At 40.4% G+C, this 23,074-nt stretch overlaps 1 protein-coding gene across 2 annotated transcripts in view; it reads left to right on the forward strand.

Annotated features, from left to right (window-relative positions):
- IBTK (inhibitor of Bruton tyrosine kinase) overlaps positions 1-21,783 on the forward strand; it is a 90,379-nt gene extending 68,596 nt beyond the window's left edge. The window contains exons 25-29 of one of the 2 annotated variants that reach the window (XM_039529442.1): positions 2,275-2,433; positions 7,110-7,262; positions 18,469-18,525; positions 18,642-18,774; positions 20,381-21,783. In XM_039529442.1, the coding sequence (XP_039385376.1) occupies positions 2,275-2,433; positions 7,110-7,262; positions 18,469-18,525; positions 18,642-18,774; positions 20,381-20,506 (628 nt within the window). In that variant the 3' untranslated portion in view covers positions 20,507-21,783. Of the gene's footprint in view, positions 1-2,274; positions 2,434-6,332; positions 6,478-7,109; positions 7,263-18,468; positions 18,526-18,641; positions 18,775-20,380 lie in introns of those variants that run through there. The other variant, XR_005595932.1, reaches the window with a different exon arrangement.
- The last annotated feature ends 1,291 nt before the right edge of the window (positions 21,784-23,074 follow it).

The following is a 23,074-nucleotide window of genomic DNA, read 5'->3' on the forward strand; positions in this document are numbered from 1 at the left end:
TCCAGCTCTAGTGAAAATAGATCAGATCTAGATAGATAGATCTATCTGAGTTAATGTAGTTTGATGTCAACAATGATAGATATTTGGCAGTCTGTTTCGCTGTCACCTGCCAATGATGGATCGTTGGATCTGGATCCAACGATCCTATATTGTCCATATATCTCCTATATGTCCTATATCTCCTATTTATGCATGATCAGCTGCACATTGACAGGAGCCTCTCAGTTTCCAGAGCAGCTTGTGTGTGTTTGGAGATTGTGGGGAGTGGACGCAACTCCTGACACCTCTGCAATGAAAGTCTCCGTTCCAGTCATATTGGGCTTCCTGGTGCTGCATTTTTGGCCCTTTAGCCTCAAACCTATTCTGCTATAGTGCTAGAAAGACCTCTATGGGCTTTCATCCTTCCTTGGACTTGGTCATCTGTACTAGGTACCTCAAAAGTGTGTTCATATTTTTTTTTTTTGTAAACTTACCCGACCTGCACTCAGGTAGTCACAGTGGCCAATGGAAAAATACTTAACTTCGTAAGTTTCAGATTTTCAACTGAGAATATATCCCAGCTAGGGTACTCACCTTTCTTACTGGAACCTGGAATTCTTCTGCCTTCCCTCTGATTCCATTGATTCAGGAGGTCTGTCTGGAGGTCAGTCACAATGGATCCAAAAAGTTGTCAGTAGCCTGAATTGGTCTTGGCTGTTTCATCTTCAGACATCTTAGGTCAGATGTTTTTTAGTACCACGAATTCTATTTTCCATTCTCCTTGTTCTTTGTCTTAGAGTTGAGGGTAAAAGTATCCATCTGAACCTGAATCTTCTCAAGATGACAGCCTGACTTCTGGATTACTGAGATGCTTTATGGGGAGGTTTATTCTGAAGTCTAGTAGATCCTGTTGAAAAACAAAGCAGACAAAAACCTGCTGCAATAAATATCGAAGTTTCCCCATTTCAGTAGCTGAAGAGAGTGAATCTGAGATGCTCTTCTCTTGCTTTTGATATATTACACTTTGAACATTTGAAGAACTGTTTTGAGTTCTACCAGACTGAATTGTTTGTGATGTCAGCAACTACTGTCACATGCATGGGGGAATTGTACAATCCTCTAGTTTATGGAAGACTTACTCCATCTACTAGTAATGCTACTTGAAACATTTGCTTTGTTGTGATATCTGAGACAAAGTAAATTTGACTTCCCTTTTCAGAAATACTGCAGTGGATGGATTTATTTGAGCTGTCCTTGAGTTATTCCCTCTGGTGCATGACTCTCCTTTGCCATGAGATTGAAATCTTTCCTTCACAAAACTCTTAGGATCTTTGCGCTGATTCACATGTGCATGTCATCTATGCCATGTGCTATGGAAAAGGGCATTCCTCATAGCTTTAAATATGGCCAGGTTGTTGGTGAGATGCAGTCCAGAAGGCTGAGTTTGCATAAGCTCAGTTCCATATGGAAAATGTGGTCCTGTGCATACCTTCACCACAATTTCCAGTTTAAAAAAATATCATCCCTGATTTAATCTTTCAGGCCACTAGGCTGTCTGTAGTCTCACAAGCATCTTTCTCATGCCTTTTATGACTTGCCTAGGTATTTGGTCTCCTGAGAAATCAAGGTGTACTTAACTAAATGAGAGTAGTAAAGCATCAGATGGATGCTGATTGTTTTCATCTTTTTGCAAAAATGCTACATGGGCATAGATATGTGCTTTCAGCAATCTCTCTCTCTCTCTCTGTCAGACTTAATTCAGGAGAGGAAATTTCAGTCACTAACACTCCTGACCTGTTGTTCAGACCTGATGTTCATTTTGTTAGTTCTGCAGACAGCGTTCACCTAGGCTCTCAGCCCACCTTCCATAGAATTGTACTGCTTTCAAGTCTTCCGCAAGTGGGACTTTACAGAAGGAGGAGAGAGATTACTACCAGCAGCTGTTGCTCTTTGATTGCAACTGCATATTGACACTTCCTGCCTCCCTTCCCCTTTTCTTTGGAGTCGTGGGAAAGAATTTCCTGAACTAGGGAAGGAACTGATGGATGTGTGGGCTAATCCTTACTTTTTATGCTCTAGAGATCCTTGCAAGGGCAGGGAGGGAAGGGAGAGTATTCTCAAAGGGCATTGCTCTTCACAAGATTCTACAGCTTTACACTAGAGGCACCAGTGCTTCAAGTGTGAATATATAGAGGTTACACTCGAATAACGGTTGCAAGTAAATAACCTGTCTTTTGAGGTTAGTATTTTAAATTCAATTGTTTTCTCTTTTCCAATTGTCATTTTAATTCATAGTAAACCTGCTTCTCATGGAATCAAGCTTTCTCAGAAGCAAAGAAAAATGATTGCCATGGCGGCTAAAGATAGTGGCTCAGTTACAAACAGCCTGGAGACTACTTCAATTACAGCCACGCCACCCACACCAACGAGAGTTACAAAACCAGGAAGCGCATGGTATGCCATCTTAGTTAACTCAGTTTATTTGTCTTTGTGTTGATGGTTCCCTTTGGGCAGGTTTTTTTTTTGTTTTTGTTTTTTTTTGTTTTTTAAGATGACATAACTTCTATTTAGTTACAAGAAAACAGTGTTGTTTCTACTTTTGTACAGTCAGCGTTCTTGAAAATTTTAAACAGGAGTTGTTGTTAGTGGTGGTGATTGTGGCTCAACATTCATATACCCTAAAGGCCACAACCAAGCTGGGCCCTGTCATGCATATTGTAAGTATGGTCAACAGTATCAAAGACATGATAGACATAAGAACAGTCATACTGGATCAGACCAAAGGTCCATCGAGCCTGGTATCCTGTCTACTGACAGTGGCCAATGCCCGGTGCCCCAGAGGGAATGAACAGAATGAATCATCAAGTGATCCATCCATGAACTTATCTAGTTCTTTTTTTGAGCCCGGTTACAGTCTTGGCCTTCACAACATTCTCTGGCAAGGAGCTCCACAGCTTGACTGTTGCCCATTTAATTTCATTTGGTGTGACCGCCTAGTTCTTGCGTTATGAGGAGGAGTAAATAACACTTCCTTATTTACTTTTTCTACACCAGTTATGATTTTATAAACCTCTATCATATCCCCTGTTAGTCCTCTCTTTTTCAAGGAGCACTATAGCAATTTAATATCACAATCATTAGTTACTATAATTACAATCTTTTTTCAAGTATAGCCTAGGCACAGTGTTTTAACTAATGTCAACTGTATGGAAAGTCTGAAGAATTTGTGGTGTTCCATTATTAATAATGATTCTGGACAAAGAAAAGACTTGACACAGTATATCTCTTAACATTAATTTGAAAATCTGTCTTATCACAGAAATTTACTGTTTTGCATTTTATCAAATAATTCTGGATTCAGAGTAAGTGCTGTAATTTTGGGGCAGATGCAGTTTATTTTTCATACATAACAAAGTTTGAGTTCTTGCTTCAAGTGCAAAGCAGAACTCAGTCTGAACCCTGGAGTTGTGACTGATGCTTCCATAATGGAAGAGCCAGTGTTTCCAAACTGCAGGATTTGGAGTTTATTGAACTTTTTATATAATGGTTTGATGGCATGGGATTACCAAATTAGACATAAAAATCCTTAAACTGACATTTAAGCATGTTGCAGTGAATACAGTACCTACATTAGTGAGATTTAATCTGGTACATAATGTACATTTTGACAAACTGAGAGGTTTTTTTCAAAACTTACTTTCCTCATGGTCCAACAAAGGATGAATTAAGCTTTGTAGGATGTTCATCCAATTTTCCCCAGAAGTTTTAGTGGCTGAAGTTTAATTTACTGGCTGGTGGGACCTGACTTTTAGTCAATTCTTTTGGTTAATTGGTGTCTTTTATGTTAAATGTACAAGCACCTAGAGATTGTTGGGCACGTTTTTAATAAATCAGTCTTTTGAAATATTTTGTATAGTGTGATATGCAGGCCCAGGTATCTTAAGTGAAAAGGCCAATGCATCTTCTACTGAAGGATAACTTTCTGGTTTAATTTTCATGTGGCTACATATGCCTATAAATGTTCATCTACAATATTCCTCTGTGCCTGCTCAGATGGAAAATGTCGATTAAACCAAGAGTTAAAGTAGAGAATCAGTGAGAAATCTATAAATGTTTCAAATAATCACCTAGCTGCTGTATAGGGGAATTAACTTGGTTAAGTAAAGTTTAAACTTCAACAGGCAAACTGTAGATTACTACTGGTTGCTTTTGCTAGTTTTTTTTTTAAAATGTATTAACAATTATCATCCACATTGTCTATTTTTCTATAAAAGTACAGAACAGTAAGGATGGGTGCATCACTTAACCATGTGGAATTATGGATCGTTTGATCCAAAATGTAGAGTACATCTGGTGGCAAACTCAGCTTTCCATGCGTGCAGTACGTTGAGAGCTATAGAGCTTTTGTGTTCCAGTGAAAGGAGATACTTGTCTTGGAAATTCAGCAGTTTTACTGGCAAGAACATTTGCCAGAAGGGTGTGGGACCTTCTGGCACTTTCTTTGGTTGATTAAAAGACACAGTCTAACTTATACCATTCTTTTCTTTTATGCCAAAAGAAACCTCCAATTTCACAGTTTGGGGGATTGAAGCTAAAATCAAGTGCTTTGAAGACTGGTAGAGAATAATAAACTTTGTAAGGAACACTTTTATTTTGAAAGACTCTCATGTCCCACAAGAAATTAAACAAAATATTGGCCTTATTTGGATTTTATCTATAATATAGTTCAGATATATGTGTGTGTGTGTGTGTATGTGTGTGTATGTATAGGTGTATATGGTTCAGATACCTAGAGTCCATCAACAATTAAAACTTGATATTTTATTGCAAAAGTATGCTTTGTGCATCATAATGTATTTTAGTACTTTGAAGTCCATACTGGTGTGCCATCTGTTATAAAAGTGCCTTCTGTAACACACCAAAATGTCAATAGCTGTTCTATAAAGAAACTTCACACTTGTTTGTGTACAGCCAAAATTCCAGAATAAGATTTTTTAAGTTCCTTCCATGCAATTAAAACATCTTTTTTTTTTTTTTTTTAAAGCAGTCTGGTCAAATTAAATTAGTGTGTTACAAATTAGGTGGAAAGGACCGTGCACAAAGCAAGACGAGTTTAGTAAAGATATTGCATTTAAGCCATTCGTTTTTTGTTGGCTAGGCCATAACTCTTTCATAAGCTTCATTTTGTTTTTACCTAAAATGACAAAAAATAGTAATGCAGGTTCTCTGCTGTGCCCAGTTGCCATTGGATGTAGTTGTGGCAAGGAGGTGACATGGAGCTAGTTAGTTAAGTTCTCTAATTCTCTAGTGGGTTTTGCACTGGTCCCAGAAGAGGCTTCTGTAACCTCTGCTAGCTAATAATGGACCACAAAGGACTGTCTTGGGGTTAGCCAGCATGTTCTGGTCATATCTCCCTAACTCTCATATGCCAAGACTTCAGTGGGAGTGGAACAGGTGCAGGCTGACTCTGCACACGTTATGTCAGGGGAATTCCAAGCTGGGGACTTGCTTTGCTCCCTTTGCACTGCTTGAATCACGCAAAGGAAGAAAAGTGCATCAGAGAATATGTGAGTAATAGCTTAAAGTACTTGCAGAGTAAAATTGAATTTGGCTGAATTTTGGCTGAATCCTGAGGTTAAGCGTACATCAGGTTGATGAAGTACACCTCTACCTCGATATAACACTGTCCTCAGGAGCCAAAAAATCTTACCCTGTTATAGGTGAAACTGCGTTATATTGAACTTGCTTTGATCCACTGGAGTGTGCAGCTCCCCCCCCCTCCCCCCCCCGAGCACTTTTACACCACGTTATATCCAAATTCATGTTATATTGGGTCGCATTATATCGGGGTAGAGGTGTAGTATTAAACTGTTCAGTTCCTGACGTGTTTGAGATTTCCCTGAACAGTGCTTGCTATTTGGTTTTCTAGATGTTTAATTTTTCTTGCTTTGGTCATGATACAGGTTTATATTTCACCCAGTGTTGCCTTGGTGTAGGTAGTATTCTGCATTAAAGAAATAATATTTAAAAAGTAAAAAAATTATGGCTTTTTTTTTTATTCACATGCTTAACACGACTACTCGTGGTGATGAGTTAAGCATGTGTTTAAAGGCATGCAAGATTGATGCCTGAGATCCTGATAGGAGGGAATCATATAGTAAAGTTATGATAATTCTCTTTTCTCCTGTAAATAGAAATAGCTTTTGAGTAGCGTGTTAGTCGTTCTTCTCCCTTCCCCTAACTCAAGGATAGTCAGTAAGTGGACCATGGGCCAAATTTGGACCGCCAGACACTTTTGAATAGACCCTGAAATCTTTGTATTTACTTATCATTATTTTTTATTTTCTCTGGAGTCTGGGCTTTGACTATATCTTGGACCAAGAAATTTGGACCTCAGCATAAAACGGACTATCTCTGCCCTAACTTATCTAGAAGGCTGATTCTTTATCCTGCATTAGTTCTGGAGATCCATAATGAAGGGGCAATGGACACATTGGGGTGAGCAGAGGGAAAATGGGTGGTATGCTTCATGGTAGGAATTAATTTTCCTCATCTCAGTTACTTTCCCATACTACACATCTATTCTTTTTTCCTCAACAAAATATTTATTTTAGGGAGAGTACCCAGCATAGCACGTATAATGTAATGTAATAGAGTAAGGATTCTACTGAAACTTGTGGACTAGGGTTTGCCTATATTTGCTATCAGGGTTTTGCAAAATGAAGCCTTTTGTCTTCAAAGGAGTCTGCCATCTGTGGTCTAGTAAAATTGACACTACAGGCATATAGCTACATTTGACATTTTAATCTTGTTTTAACAACTGTTAATCATGTTAGTGAACACAATTAATTATTTCTGTTATAGACAGAACACCAGTGTTTGTTTGTTGTATTAACCCTAGATTTTAGCAATTAAAAATTACTAAATATTCATGTGTAGACATACCCCAAGTGAATTCCTTGAGCTATATTCACAGGAAAAGATCTGACAGATACATTGATGTGCAAAATTATGATATTTGGTGACATAAAATCGTGTGGATCTCTAGCCCATGTTTAACACGACTCACAAATACAGTCTTGAAAAAATGTAGGTCTAAAATGTTGAAGCTTTTGTTGTTGCTTTTAAAGGGCATCTTCAATCCATTCAGCTTTGCCAAAGTCATTCCGTGATCTTGTACTAGAAGAAGAAAAATCTGTCAGTGCAGGTCATTCTCCGGGCATCGTTGTCAAAAAAGTTTGTTTTAAAGGAATTGAGGATCCACAAGCTCAAAAGGCCGTAAGGTAAGTGATATTTCTGTTGCACAGCGTCTCTTCCCAGTCATTACTCATGAGCTAATGCCTCCACCTGTGGAATTTGGAGGCAGTCCAGTGGTGATTCTGAAGGATCCAGGACTAGGCTCCACTCTTTAGCTTAGGCCATCAGATTTTCTGCCTCCTGCTGTGGAACAAATTGGTGGTTCAGTTTCTCCTGACCATTTTCTTTTTAAAACTTTTGTTTTTATTCATTTTCATGCAGTTGCAACTTTATTATAATCCTCCTTCTCCTCCCATCCCCTAGTAAATAGCAGCATGTTGGTTTCAACCACATGGATCTTTTGCTGCAGCTCCTTCCTGACAGACTTCTGTGCACCTACTCAGGTCTTACGTGAGCTGTGCTGCAGACACCCGGCTTATGAAGCCTTTGTGAAACAGCACTTACAAGCTCTGCAGAGGGTGAATTATGCCTCACCTGTTGCCAGTCACCCGACCCTCGCACTGCCAGGGTATGGGGCTCAGAGTCTGACTGGCATGTTAGGTCCCTATTCTGCCTTGGGAAATCGCCACTCTAATGCAGAAAAGACCAATCCAGCGCTATTGAGCTTTCAGTGAGAGAGTCTAAGGATGAGGAAGAAACTACCAAGCCAGCTCAAGGGGTAAATCCCACAACAGACCTGGGCTGGAGGGAGAGAACCCCTTGAAAGGATCAAGTTGTCCTCTCCCCCGTCCCCAGAAACTAAAGGGCCCTCAGGTCCCAGGATTGAGCAGGGCTCCAACACAGCTTCCCTTCTTCCCACTGGGAGTTGAGGAATTCTCATGATACTCAAGGGTAAGTCCTGCAAACCCCTGAGCGTCCCTAAAAGGCAAAAGGAAATGTGTCCTTCCCATGGTAGTAATTAATATTGTTAATTAGCAATTGGGATGAAAATCGTGGTTAAAACCTTCTTTTGCTTTCTCACCCTGTGGTAGTGTTTGCTGGCATTTTTCTCCTACATAGTCTTTCTCACAGTGCCCTGTACCAGGCTCACCGCCCTCTCCCACTCTGCAACATGTCTGGGCCTGCAGAGAAGGCTGTTCTTCCTATGCAGCCCTGCCTCAGGCTGTAGTCTAATGGAAATTGTATCAGTCTGGCTTTAAGCTTAAAGACCCTCGCTCTGCCAGGGAAAGGGATTCAGATTTCAGGAAGCAGCAGAGTGGGAATTGTGCCTTCTGATCATCAGCCCTAAACCCTTGCTTTGCCAGGGAAATGACCTCAGACTCTGAAAGGTAGGAAAGGCTCTCTTCCCCCACTCATCAGGCTCCACATTAAAGCCTTAGGAACACTTCAGGCAGTCTGTCACAGAACAGAGGCACGTGATCCAATCCCCAGGAAGCTGCACCTTCATGGGATTATAGAGGGGCAAATAAGAAATCCCTTCCCGTCCCTTCATAATGATCCTGCTTAAATCCCAGAGTGGTACTAGGCTGCTCCTATGGTACTTCAGTGCTAGCCAGCCTGAGGGAACCAGCAGGCCGGTTTGCAGATCCCCAGGCACATCTAGCCAGCTATTTCCACAGTTGGATCTCTGTACCAGTACCACTCCTCTATTGTGTGGTTGCTGTGCCAGGATGAATAGTGTATTACCTAGATAGCCAGGGGAAGAAGTACCACACATGCTTTAGAGAAAAAAAAAACAAAAAACCAAACAGTAGCTTGCAAGGAACTGATTAATATTAATAAAATATCTTCCCTTTCAAGTATTCTTATGTATATTTTTCCATTAATGCTTCCAGTGAGTGCATCGTAAGATCCAAATAAGGACATCTGATTAAACCAAATGTTCAACTAAAGTGTTTGTATAAAAATAAAGACTTTTTATACATTTTGGGAGCCTAACGTTGGTGTAGCAGTAGCTCCACCAGGGAAAGACAAGTCACACCTTCAGAAGGGGACTGCCTTCCAAAACCTGCCTTAGACACTGCACTTTCAAAGCCTCAGCTATACCCTTTCAGATTGTAGGTTTTTCATGTATTTAGTAAGGAAAGCCTACTTTGTGGCAAACAAGTGGCTCATTGTCTAGAGGTATAGTTTTTGATTGGACTGAGATGTCTTGGGTTTTGTTCTGGTCAAACCCTTGATGTGATTTGTGGTGATAACTTGGTAGCTACACGGAAGCTGTGTTATACCCAGGAATAGCTGTCACTCATGCAAAACTGATATCTTGTGCATGCAAACGTGAGTAGCTATTGGAGGACACATTAGAGAAATTAGTAACTGACATTGCAGAGAGGCATCAACCCTCACTATCAAAGCCAGCATAGAAGTCGATTAGTTACTACCAACACCAAGTGTATCCAAGAAGGTGCCATTACCCTGGCACAGGGAAAAATCTGGAGTAGAAGCATGCAAGAAATCAACAAAATCCTCATAATGATGAAGACAAAAAAAGTGTGTGTGTGTGAACCACAGTGCTTGTACAAGAGTCTTCCTTTTGATCTACCCTCTGTATCCATTGTCTTAAGTGGCTGGTGGTAATCACAGCAAGGCACAGGTCACACCCAACTTTCACTCTTGACCAGTGATACTCAGACTGAGGCTTGTGAGCTGCAAGTGGCTCTTTAATGTGTCTGCTGCAGCTCTTTGCAGCACATGATATTAAAAGACTGTGTGCTTCAATTATTAACCAATCAGGATGCTTTTACTATGTTATTAACCAGTTACGTTATTAACTTGTACTGTGTAATTAACCTGTCATACTGTTTAAATATGAATATATAGTACTATAGTAAATGAAACAATTCACACTACTGTGGCTCTTTTGGGTAATGTTGATCACTAGTTTAGTTCCTGAACCACTGAGGTCTGAGTATCACTGCTCTACACCCTTGAATACTCACTATGGACACAAACATACTTGGAAGATAAATTTCCAAAAATCTCATCTCAGAGAGAGAGAGAGAGAGAGAGAGCGTGCGAGCGAGCGCGCTTTTAGTTAATATTGACACCTCTATCAGGATGTGTGTCATTTTTTATTTTATTTAAAATAAATTTATTAAAAATTAAAAAAGAAGCAAAACCCACAAACATAGCTACAGAGGATTGGACCTTTCAGGTCCAGTATCCTGTCTATGACAATGGCCAGAACCAGCTGTTTCAGTAGAAGTTGCAAGAAACCTTAGGCAATTACGGTAACTGCAGAGAAAACCTCCCCTTACTTCCCATTAGGGTTGGCCTGGGATTGAGACACGAGTGTTGACATCTCTTCCAACCAGGGAGTAACTAGAGGTCAAAGCTTCTCTGTGGCAATGAAATTAATGTCCTGGTTAGAGAAGAATCTGCTACCTTTCAAGACAGTTCACATAAAGAATACAGGAAAGAAGAAAAAGTAGAGTTGTGGTGTCCTTGTCCTCTACTGGCTCAGAAGGCACTTTGGACTTGCTAGGTAGCCAATAATGCCACATTGTAAACAACAGACCTCTTGAAGCAGACACTCTTTCATTCAAACCAGGAACAGTTAACAACTTGGGCATCAGAAGTGAAGTGTAATTCAGCATGGATTCTCTATTAAACTCTGATATAGTTTGGTATCCACATAACACCAGGGATTCATTGATCTGATCAAATTTACATTTCTGGTGTGAGGGGAAACAGAAAGCCCAACACAATGGGATCCTGACCTCTAGATAGGATAATAATACAATTAGAATAATAATCACAAAGTTCTAGTGATCTCAGCTACACTAAAGTTTCTCTGGGAAGCTTGGTTGCTGGCTACAAGAAAGCACCTTAGAAAGGTGGGTACCAGCCATACTGGCATTTTGAAAATAGGCACTTTGGATCCTCTACTTAAGTATCAGGTGCCAAGTTTAATTACAATGACAAATTAGACAAGCCTGTGGCAGACCTTTCCAGTCGCCATTACCTTGGAAAAGCAAGTTTTACAATTAGTTCTTATATCCATAACAAGAACCACATTGCCTTTGTCACGGGGAAAAGATTATTCTTATAGCTCCAGAACATTTCTGTCCAAAGTAAGTTCCTCTTTCCACAATTGCTGGAAAATAATTATCCCGTGGTTTTGTTCTAATGCTTTGAAGGTTGTGATATAAATAAGCATTCTTAGAGCTATAAAGATACATACTCCATATGCTTGAGATGTATGCTTGTTGTACCCTGTTCATCCCATTCTGTCCAAAATGCCAAGGCCTTGCAGCTCAAGGTTGCTGCAGGCAAGATGTAAAAATCCTACCAGTTGGTATACTAGGCATCTGGGAAACTATTCACAGAAGTCTCTAGAGGCATTGAGGGAAAAGTGTTTGAGCCTCATCCGAGGAAGATCTTCAAGTAAGTTTCCTTTCCTCTAAAAAAGCATTCTTTGGTAGAGGGTGCTACTGGATTACTTCTCACACATAACTCCATAGTTTATAAAGCTCTTGCTTTATATGGGGGGAACGCCTGTTGCTTCCTATTATTCTACTAGAATAATTAAACTCTGCTTATCCTTTCATTTCCTTCCCTACTTCTGGAATTCACTGCTCCGTACTTCCAATGAATAATGAATTAGGAGAGAAGCTGTGCAACAGAATGTGACAGTTCTTACCTGATAATTTTCTTTCTCTTAGCAGCTTCTCTCTGAATTCAACCCACCAGGGTAATTGTATAAATGACCAGAATATAAATTTGAAAATTGTCACTAAAAGAAGTTCTAGGCATATATTATCTTAAAGTATATTATCTTAAAGTTAATTTAGTGTGATAATTGTCAGGTTACCGTACATGCTACTAATTGGCTACAAGAGCATTTCTACAACTGTGGAAGAACTCTTCTGGTGGCCTGAGCTGAAAGGCAGAGCTTCGTCCTGGAGCCTCCAGCAGCAACTCTGGGCCAACTCTGAATTCCACAAGTTGTGCATTCCATAGTTAGCCCATGAGTAATTAATTCAGAGAGAAGCTGCTGACTGACAAATTTTTTACCTGATAATTTTCTATTTCTAATCTTAAATGTATAGCATAAAAGTTTTGCTTTCTTCATTTTAGGTAGTCATTCTAGAATAGTACATTAACATTGATCTTCATTTTTAAAAATCACTGCATCCATTTTTTAGAAAAAGCTGCTAGCAGTTATTAGTTATGAATAGAAACCAAATGTTCTTTTTATTTGTATGCATCAGATTTTCTTACCTGCCATGCAAGCATATGAACAGCACATGTAGTATTAATATTAAAATTAAAGCAGTTCAAATATTTACTATCATGTGGGCAAGATCATCTGCTAATACTTGTATTCAAACCAGAGATGAATTACAATATGCATGGAGAAAGGGGGGAGATAGTGGTTTTGATAGCTCCAGTTTTTGTTAATTACTAATTACTATTCCCATTTTAAAACTGTCTGTGGATTTTCTTGCTTGATTTCACTTATAGGTTGGAACCAGTTTTCTTGGCGACTCGCTGGAATTATGGTGGTGGGTTTTGTGATTATGATTAGGGCTCTGTCTCTCCACGACCTCTGTGACTTCTGCAGCAGCCAGCGTGCTTGATTCCAGGGCTCTAGGACCAGCTGCTCAGGTGGCACCAGGGATAGCCACATCGGTTGTTGCTGGAGCAGCCCTGGGGCCAGCTGTACCGGCCGCTGCTGGAGTGGCCCTGGGGACCGTCCACAGCAGCGGCCTGTGTGGCTGGCCTCGGGGACCTCCTGAGCAGCAGCCCTGGGAGCAGCCAGAGCAGCTGCTGCTCAGCGGCCCCCAGCAGCTGGTGCCTCTTTCCCCGTCCCCTACTCCCAGAGCAGCGGCCCCCCAGCTAAGATTTAGTCAGGGGTATTTATCGTACAAGTCATGGACAGGTCACCCATCATTAATTTTTGTTTATGGCCTGTGACCTGTCCATGACTTTTTTTACTACAAATAACTGTGACTAAATCATAGCCTTAATTATGAGGTTTGTGAGTTAGCAACTGGACTGAGATGACCAAACTCTCTCTTGTTCACTGCCTCTGAAGTATAGTATCTGTATACAGTCATCTAGCTCAAATCCCTAGTGTGAACTGGTCAATGACAAGTTAAAGAATCTGTATCCCATTAATCCCTTATGTTTGGTTTCTTTAGGGCATGAGTATTATACAAAAATTAAATGGCCCAATAAATCTCTATTGAAGGCAATGGCAAAGTTCTTTGTCTGGGCCTAAAGTTAGTAACTCATAATATAACTCAGGATTAAATTCCTACATCAGCCATACAAGGAGCATAAGCAGTAATGATTAAAACTGATTGTGCTAGATGTAATTTTCATGGCACTCTGACTTTTTTTCCATAGTCTGTTTCCATTTTTTCTTAACATAAAGATGTGTTTAGCAATTATACTGCTATGAAAGTAGTATGACTCAAGTATAAAATATTTTTTCAAAATACGACCTACCTTAGTGAACTTAGTTTTTTTTAATGTTATAGCTGTTTTGCCCTCTTTAATTGCTTTTAAACTATTGACATCTATTTGACAACTTTTTTTAAACTAAATTTTAACTTTAATCATTCAGAAGTGAATCCTACCAATTTGTGGTAAGTTAAATGATCAAATTTTAAGAGATTAGCTTTAAAAACAAAAATAAAAGCAATCAGTGAAACACTGCAAAGGTGAGATATTGCGAAGCTTAGAAATAATATAGATTTTAAGTGGGTTTTTTTAATGATTGCATAACTGCACATCTTGTTAACTGTGAAATTCAGGTGACCTGAGTTGATTCTGTTCTTTCTAAACAGACGCTATTTAATTAATCTAGAATTTTATATACAGTGTCAATATAAGGCCCCAGACTTGGGACTTGAGCTTTCTGCCCTGGGCCCCAGCGAGTCTTATGCTGGCCTTGCTTGGCGGCCCCCCTGAAACCTTTGTGGGGGGATAGCTCAGTGGTTTGAGCATTGGCCTGCTAAACCCAGGGTTGTGCGTTCAGTCCTTGAGGGGGCCACTTAGGGATCTATGGCAAAAATCAGTACTTGGTCCTGCTAGTGAAGGCAGGGGGCTGGACTCAATGACCTTTCAAGGTCCCTTCCAGTTCTAGGAGATAGGGACATCTCCAATTATTATCTTTAAAAAAATATTTGAATGGGAACTATTTGGTTCAGAAGAAGGTAGGATACTAGGAATTGTAACTGAAAGTCCTATATCCTGTCTAGGTTAGTTTTGAACAAGTCATTATGGTCTGGTCTGATACCTCTTGAGTTGTCCTTACTAAATGAGTTGGTCATAGTCTTACCCAGTTTTAATGAACGGGTAGTCACATCACCAGAATCACAACTAGCACTTCTGTTACCTGATTCAGCAGAGATGACTTCTTTTTTTTTAAAAGGAGGTATTGAATGGATTTGGAGAGTGAGCTATCCTCTTTCAAGGTCAGTCACACTGAGGGAGCAGCCTGAGGAAGTTTGCCTTGCTGCTACTCTGACTGTTCCCCTACTTTGAATACACTGAGACGATCCATCTTGAGGACTATAAATCAACACCTTCTAAAAATCCTAAAACACATATTAGACAACAGTTGGCCTGGAACTTACCTAGAGACCTTCCCACACAAAAATTTGTAGATTTGACACTTCCATACACTCTTTTCACTATCCTCTAACCCGATGGTTCTCAACCTATTTACCATTGTGGGCCACACATGTGATCCACAATGTGTTATGTGGGCTGCATCCAATTCTACCTGTATAGCCCTGAGGATGTCACATGGGCCACAGCTGTGTGTGGATTGGGCCACAAGTGGCCCATGGGCCGCAGGTTGAGAACCACTGCTTCTAACCCCTTGTTATTTGATTCCACTTAAGACGCAGTATTAACATGTTAAACCATTAGATGCACAGTTAATCTATTGTATGCACTTATTTAATTTCAGATTTCTTATCCTTAACAACCTAGATCCAAAATGCTTAAAATGTGAAATATCTGACCACCTCGTTAATTACTTGTAAAGATCACAGTAGCAGTGGAATAGATGATGGTTGTGCATTAAATACCTGTATAATTATCCTCTGCTTATCTTTTAATTGATCACTAGAGTGTACTGTGACATTACAACTGCTAATTGTGATAAGTCTTGCTCTGGAAAGAACTTCATTATCTAGACTGAGTCATACTTGCTATGACCAAGTTGATTTTGCTTTACTACTTTATAGTGGTCCTGTGAATACTTTGGGCAGGGGTAGAAGGGTACATGCATCTGACTTTCATTCAAAGTGTCAACCTGCTACATGTTTCTCAGAAGCTTTTGTCTTCTGAGAGGGCTAGGGGGTTTCTGTTTACATAGGTGTATAGAAGATAGAGGCTCATTTTTAAAAACTGAGAATTGGGAATACTTGAACATCTCCCTAGCTTGGCAAAGATGATGCTGACAAAAAGCCTACGTCTGCATTGTCAGTCAGGAAATTTTACTTAAAGGAAGTTACCACATGCTCTTGTGTGGTTCTTAAAAATGCTAATGATTTTAGAGTTCTCGAGTACCTGAATCGAAGACACCATTGTTTCAGCTCAGAAGATTGGACAGGATTTGCTGTGGAGACCATCAGTGTTCTACCTTAGTAGAATGAAGGCATTGTTGAGCAACACAAGGCTCTTCTTTTCCGTCCTACAGCTGGAGCGTGTATCTTCTATTCCTACTTTCAGCTCCTGACTGATCAGAGTGAGAGAGACCCAAAGTGAGAGCAAACAAGTCTGACACACAGGAATGTAGAATGCTACAACTGAGCCACTGAATCAGAAATAGCAAGGTTTTTATGAATGTCGAGTTGAAGGAATCAGCCCCGGTGGTGTCACCACAAGCTTTAACTTGGCATTCATTGTGAGACTGTAGAGTTTTAACTGACTACAAAGTGTGCACTCCTTCAGCTCATGAGCCTAACTGTGGTTTAAGTTGGCCCATTTTTGTTGCTTCTTCACCTTACTCAATGATTCACCTAAGTTCAGATGAATATTGCAGTTGAGATTTCATGATCAATAAATTCTGGTGTCTGAGTGGGAAAGATCTATCTGCAGTTTTTTGGATCACTAGGCAATTTGTTGATCTTGTAATGTATTTCTATTCTTTGGGGGAAATGAGTTAATTTGGATGTAGCCTTTGTTGAGAGATGTCTGCTTATTTATACTTCTTAAAAAAAAATAAAAAAATCACCTTCTCACCTTCTCCCAGCAATAGGAGTTATGCTTCTTGTTGTCTGTGAAATTGTGTTCTATGGAAGAAATCCCAGACAGAGAACTTGAGAACTCACCAGTCACTGGAGTTCTATTAGGAATTTTTCTATGAAATTACTGAGACAATTTGTGGCTATTTAATTACAGTATGTTATTGTGACAAAGTTCTGTCCTTGACTCTGTGGGTCCTGAATTTCCTGGCGGATTTTGCTAGTCTCAGAGGCTCACTGTGACCCTCCACTTAGTCCTTCTCTCTCTAGAGGCAAGGGTCACAGTTTACTGAGCCATTTTCATCATAAGCCAACAACAGAGGTGAGGAGAAGCAATCCTCCCTCACACAGTCTCTGTTGTCTCCCAGTCTCAGTGATTAATCAGGGAGGGGAGGTGGGAGCCCAGGCCCACCTTCTACTCCGGGGTCCAGCCCAGGGACCCTAAAATTAGCAGCTATAGTAGCTGACTTTTTGGAAATAGGACATGTACAATTCCCTGGCCGACTTCCCCACAGCAGCCCCCACTCAATATCTTCACCATTACCTCAGGGCCTCCTTCCTTGCACCTGATATGGATTTGTACTGCTTCATTCCTCCAGCAGCATAGCTCCTAACACCCACACCTCACTGACTAACTGGGAAGCTTCTAACTAGTTCCAGCCAGCCCTTGATTGGCTTCAGGTGTCCCAATCAATCCACTGCTTTCTAGAAGGGTCTTAATTGGCCCCAGGTGTCGTGATTAACCTGGCGCAAGTGCCATTTGGTTACCATGGTACCAGGGATTTGTTTAGCCTGGGGCTAACATACCTGTTCCTCACTACTTTACTGTAGCCATCTGGCTTTGCCCCATCACATTATGTAGAAATGAAAACAATTGAGAGTTGACTATACCAACACATTAAAGCACATTAGGTGCTGTAGAATAACTGAAAAATAAATGTTGAACTTTATTTAAAAAAAAAAAATCTTGCTATAATACTTCTCCCATGCTTTTAAACTGCATGTTGTCAGAGGTTCATACAATTTAGAGAGGGCTTAGATTTCCCATTTTAGGTCTCTTCCATTCCCCTGTTAGTGCAGGATTAGTCTGGTCAGCACATATTAGTGTGTTTCTGTCTGGTGTAGACTTAAATGTACCAAATGGTTAGTTCTCTTGACAGATTTATACAGAGTAACACATCTTACTGTCAGAATTTATTTTTTCTTGATATTAAGCTTGTTTTTTTCCTGTTTAGTTTCATTCCATGAACCCTATTTTTACACCCTTTTTATGTATATTCATCAGAATCTAGATCATATATTTGTGAGGGAAAGTACTTGGGTATGTGTGCTGAAGATTCACCATCTCTGGCATTGAATAATCAATACTATACTGACAGAGAAATAATACACTAGTGCTATTGCAGTTAACTTAATGCTACCGCCACCTCTTTCAAGACAACGATTTTAGGATTGGAGATCATATCATTCCCAGCTTTATTGTGAACTGGCTTATACTATGCTTATATTGCAATTACACTGCTCAAATCTTTAAATACAAAACATTACATAAACATATTATTTAGGCTGCAAAGTCAGGCACTCAGAAATTAGGAAATGCAATAATTAAGGTTGCCTGTGCTGTAAGTCCATTACAGTTCTAGTAATCAAGAAGCTAACTACGGAGCAGGTACTCTACCACTACATCACATTCAAAAACCTTCTGTCTAGAAGTCTTGTATTTAATTTTGGATTTGCTACTATATTACAATACAGTGAATGTGCAAAGAGAACTTTTGTCTGAATTCATTTTCTGCTGGGTCACCCATATGCTTCTTACTAAAGTAGTTATTTGAATAGGAACAATATAGGAATATGTTTTAGTAACTGCTCACTGTGGGCTATCACACTGCAATTTGCGAAGGACACTCAATTCACTGATTTTTTTTTTTTCTCCAGTGGCTTAGGATTCCCCTCTCCAAGCTGTTCCTCTCCCCACAGTAGCATGCTTAGTGCAGTAGAATAAGTCTGAGGGTTGCCAACAATCCTATTACATTCCAAGAGAGTATTGAATCAGCAACTTTAATGTTTTTTTTCCTCCCAGATGCACAATCAAAGAAGAAGATCGTGTTTCTGATTTACTACAACTGGAGAGTCATAAGTAAGCTTGATTTCTGACATGAAAGATTTTGAACCATGTTTTCTGTTAGTTCTTTATACTGCTTTTGTTTCAGAATGTCAGCGATATACTTCACTGTGTAATGTATTACCTTGCAGTCCGTGGTTAGTGACATCCTTAACTAGCTCTACTGCGATAGCACCTATCACGTTTGCAGCAATTGTAGAGGAAGAGCTCCAGCAAGAAGCTGCTCTTATCAGGAGCAGAGAGAAACCTTTGGCTTTGATCCAGGTAAAGAAAGCTATATTTTTTTCACTACCTCTTTTAGAGATGACATTTTAGAATTAATTATTCATATTACAAGAACTAGGGGTCACCAAATGAAATTAATAGGCAGCAGATTTAAAACAGATAAAAGGAAGTTCTTCACGCAGTACACAGTCAACTTGTGGAACTCCTTACCGGAGGAGGTTGTGAAGGCTAGGACTATAACAGCGTTTAAAAAAGAACTGGCTAAATTCATGGTGGTTGAGTCCATAAATGGCTATTAGCCAGGATGGGTAAGGAATGGTGTCCCTAGCCTCTGTTCGTCAGAGGATGGAGATGGATGGCAGAAGAGAGATCACTTGATCATTGCCTGTTAGGTTCACTCCCTCTGGGGCACCTGGCATTGGCCACTGTCGGTAGACAGGATACTGGGCTAGATGGACCTTTGGTCTGACCCGGTACAGCCGTTCTTATATGCTGCATAGTGTCTACCAGCTGTTAAAGCATAACTTCAGGCTCATTTTGGGAGGGTATGGCTAGCCCATTTTGGGAGGGTGGGCAAACTTTTTGGCCTGAGGGCCACATTGGGGTATGGAAATTGTATGGCGGGCCATGAATGCTCATGAAATTGGGATTGGGGTGCGAGCTCTGGCTTGGGGTGCGGGCTCCAGGGTGGGGCCAGAAATGAGAAGTTCAAAGTGCGGGGCGGGGGGGTGCAGGAGACTCTGGCTGGGGCTGCAGGCTCTGGGATGGGACTAGAGATGAGGGGTTTGCAGTATAGGAGGGTGCTCCAGGCTGGGACCGGGGGATGAGGGCTGGGGCAGGGTGTGGGAGAGTGGCTCAGGGGTTCAGGCTCTGGGCGGTGCTTGCCTCAAGCGGCTCCCGGAAGTAGCAGTGTGTCCCCTGTCCGGCTCCGAAGCGGAGGCATTGCCAGGGGGCTCTGCTGCATGCTGCCCCGTCTACAGCGTGTGGAGCAGAGCCCCTTGGCTGCTCCTACACGTAGGAGCTGGAGGGAAGACACGCCTCTGCTTCCAGGAGCCAGGCAGAGCGGCCCCCGACCCTGCTCCCTGGCTGGAGTGCCAGAGCAGGGCAAGCCCCAGACCCTGCTTACCAGCGGGAGCTCAAGGGCTGGATTAAAATGGCTGGTGGGATGGATCCGGCCCGCAGGCCATAGTTTGCCCGCTCCTGGGCTAGCCTGGCAGTATTAGCTGCTGGGGCTAAATTCCATGTTCCCCAATTTTCTTTGCTTGCCGGCATGGTTTGGAGTGTGTTGCCTTCTCCCATTTTGCTAGAGCCAGTCCACGAGTGTTTTAGAATCTGTTAGGACGTATGGCCCCAGGACCTGCCTATTTTTAAAGCCTGTCCAGCTAGCAGGTTTTTTTAAAAGACCTACCATGCAAAAACATATCTGTATTTGAATGAAATTAAGAATATTCATTGATTACTGATGTGCAGGATGTATAATTATTCAGGGCTATTAAACCTTATTGGTAACAGTAATTTGTTTTTAAAAGTAACATTGTTATACAGTGAATAGTTTCCGTCCCCCATGAGATGATTTCTTCTAGACCTGATTATAAAATGCTGACTTCTCCTTCCCTCCCCCTCCTCTCTTTCTTTCGTCCTTCAGATTGAAGAACGTGCTATTCAGGATTTGCTAATCCACTACCAAGCTTTTGACAACCCTGATGAATTTGTTGTAATTGAAAGGGCTCCACAGGGACCTATTGCAACACCTTTGTGGAACAAGCACTGAAGTTAATCCATCATGAATTTCATGAAGATGTGTCTACTTCAGAGTTTTTTACTTTTATTACACGTAGAATTGGAGTGGGGGGAGCAGTCTTGTAAATTTAGTATCAGTGTTAAAATGCTGCACATAATCAGCATGCATCTGATTATACTAGAGAGAGAATGCAAACTATAATTTGTTAGTGTCCATTATTCACACCATATAATGTATGTATGTTTTGACAACAAACTGTTTACCATACCCTGTGTTAATAACATTCTATATACAATTGTAGATTGAAAATACATTTGCTTATATTAAGGTTTAATCCATATTAGGACAATAAAGTTTTTGTTAAATTCACAGGTGATGGAAAAAAGTAGACGCTAATTTTGTGATTATTGTAAAACTGACAATTTAAATTATGCATCTTTAAAATGTGAGCATTTAATCAGGATTGACAATGACAGATTAGAAATATCCCAAATTTATCTTATCTTAAATTTCATCTAAAAATACAATTTGGCAATGCAGTTTTTCCTAACCTCTGATATGTATGTATGAGTACTGGTTCTCTCATCTATTGTGACTAGTACTTTTGACTGTTGCTCTTCGTGGTGAGCCTCTGTGCTGGACTTAATGTGCTCTGCTACTACCTGCTTCCAGTTCAGTTGTGTGTGTTTTTACACTGTTGTTAGGTTGACCTTTTGAGCAGCCCAAGCTCTGTTATGGCTTAAAACAAACACAGTTCAGTGGGATGTGATATCACTAGTTGGATCATCCATGATGTATTCTGGTAAATTGGTACAATTTTAGAACCACCGTGTTAAAGTACAATATATTTAAAGTGCTGAGGAAATGCAAAACCTGTATGTTAAATATTAGAGTTACAAAGATGAATGCTTAACTGTGGATTTTGAGAATGCCTAACCTGCAAAGATTTCATGGCTGGCTTTTCAGTATTGTGTGTTCAAAAAGTTCTTTGTGCCTGGTTTCTCTGAACAGATTTATAACAGTTGTTTAATAGCCTTATGTACAATATGCTGTCTTGTTGGTTTGTGTTTGGGTAGTTAAATGTGGATTTACCTGTTTCAGTAATCTCAGCGTTTACAGATCCTGGGCAAACTGGAGAGGAAGCTTAGAGAAGGTATACCCAGATGGATGTACAAAGCAATCACTGTGTGATAAATTATTTGAGTCTTGGAAAACAATGTAGCTGCATCTAATGGCTTCAGGTGAGCTACAGTTTAAAAAAAAAATCAAACAAATGCAATAAAAATTAAAATCTTGATTCAGACAAATTTGTGTACTTAATTTTTGTATGCCATTGTATAAAAATTGACTTTTGTGGCAATTAGAGTATTTCTAAAAGTATTTTCATTTCATATGGAGCATGAACAGTGTGGTTAATACAAGATACAATTTCAAGTAAACACCTGTAAGGGGGAGGGGATTGCTTTGGAAGATCTCAATGTGTTTAAATACTCATGCTGAATATTTGAAGATTTTTCTAGTGCTTCAATTCCTCTTGCTGTTTAAAGTTTTGTAAAACAACTGTATAAAGATTTTTTTTAAAAAAGCAATTACTACGTACAGTAAGAAATTGATTTAACAGCTGTTAGGTTTTTTCTAGCCATTATCTTATTCCATTCTCAAATGTAAAATGATAGGTTTTTAAAAAATATTCATTGTTTTGCTGCATCTTGGAAAAAATGTTTCATAATTCCTTTTTAACAAACCGTTAAAATGATTCCAACCCTGACTGACTTTGAGATATATTTGATGCTGGCAGACTGGGTGCCAGCTCATGACAAGGCCCAGGACTTACTTCACTGAACACTTACAAATGCATAGCTGGAAACCAGTCTAATTATAGAACATACCACCTGTTTGTTTGGGGTGTCTTCCCTGCTTTTGACAGTCTGCCCTGAGGTTGGCACTCAGTCATGAGCCGTTTCAGACAGTGCGAAAGTCTAATTGGTATATCTTAAGAGAGATGGATGATATCAAATCTCTGGGGAACTTCTGATTTCTTTTACACTCAAAGTTCTTATGCAATGTGTCATTGATAATACTTAATTTTGCACTCACGTGGTATGTGTATATGCTTTCGTGAAATTGAAAACACATCTTTGGAACAATTGCATTAATGTAGTTTAAATTTTACAGCCAAAATCTGAGGAAAAAGCTTTGAATGAGTGTCTACTTGGACCAGGGGCGGCTCCAGGCCCCAGCACGCCAAGCATGTGCTTGAGGTGGCATGCCGCGGGGGGCGCTCTGCCGGTTGCCGGGAGGACCTCCCGCAGGCGTGCCTGCGGAGGGTCCGCTGGTCCCACGGCTTCGGTGGAGCCTGCGGGAGGTCTACCGGAGCCGCGGGACCAGCGAGCGGCAAAGCGCCCGCCCCCCTCCCCTCCCCGCGGCATGACGCCGTGCTTGGGGCGGCGAAATGTCTAGAGCCGCCCTTGACTTGGACAATATATGTCTTTGATTTAAAAGTACAATAAATAAAATTAAAAGTTGGCAGATGGCTTGAAAAATTTTGAAATGTCATTGATGTCAGTATTTCAAAGTATAGTGGGTAAGATCAGGTCA

This window comes from Mauremys reevesii, linkage group 3 (genome assembly GCF_016161935.1).
Source record: "Mauremys reevesii isolate NIE-2019 linkage group 3, ASM1616193v1, whole genome shotgun sequence".
NCBI lineage: Eukaryota > Metazoa > Chordata > Testudines > Geoemydidae > Mauremys > Mauremys reevesii.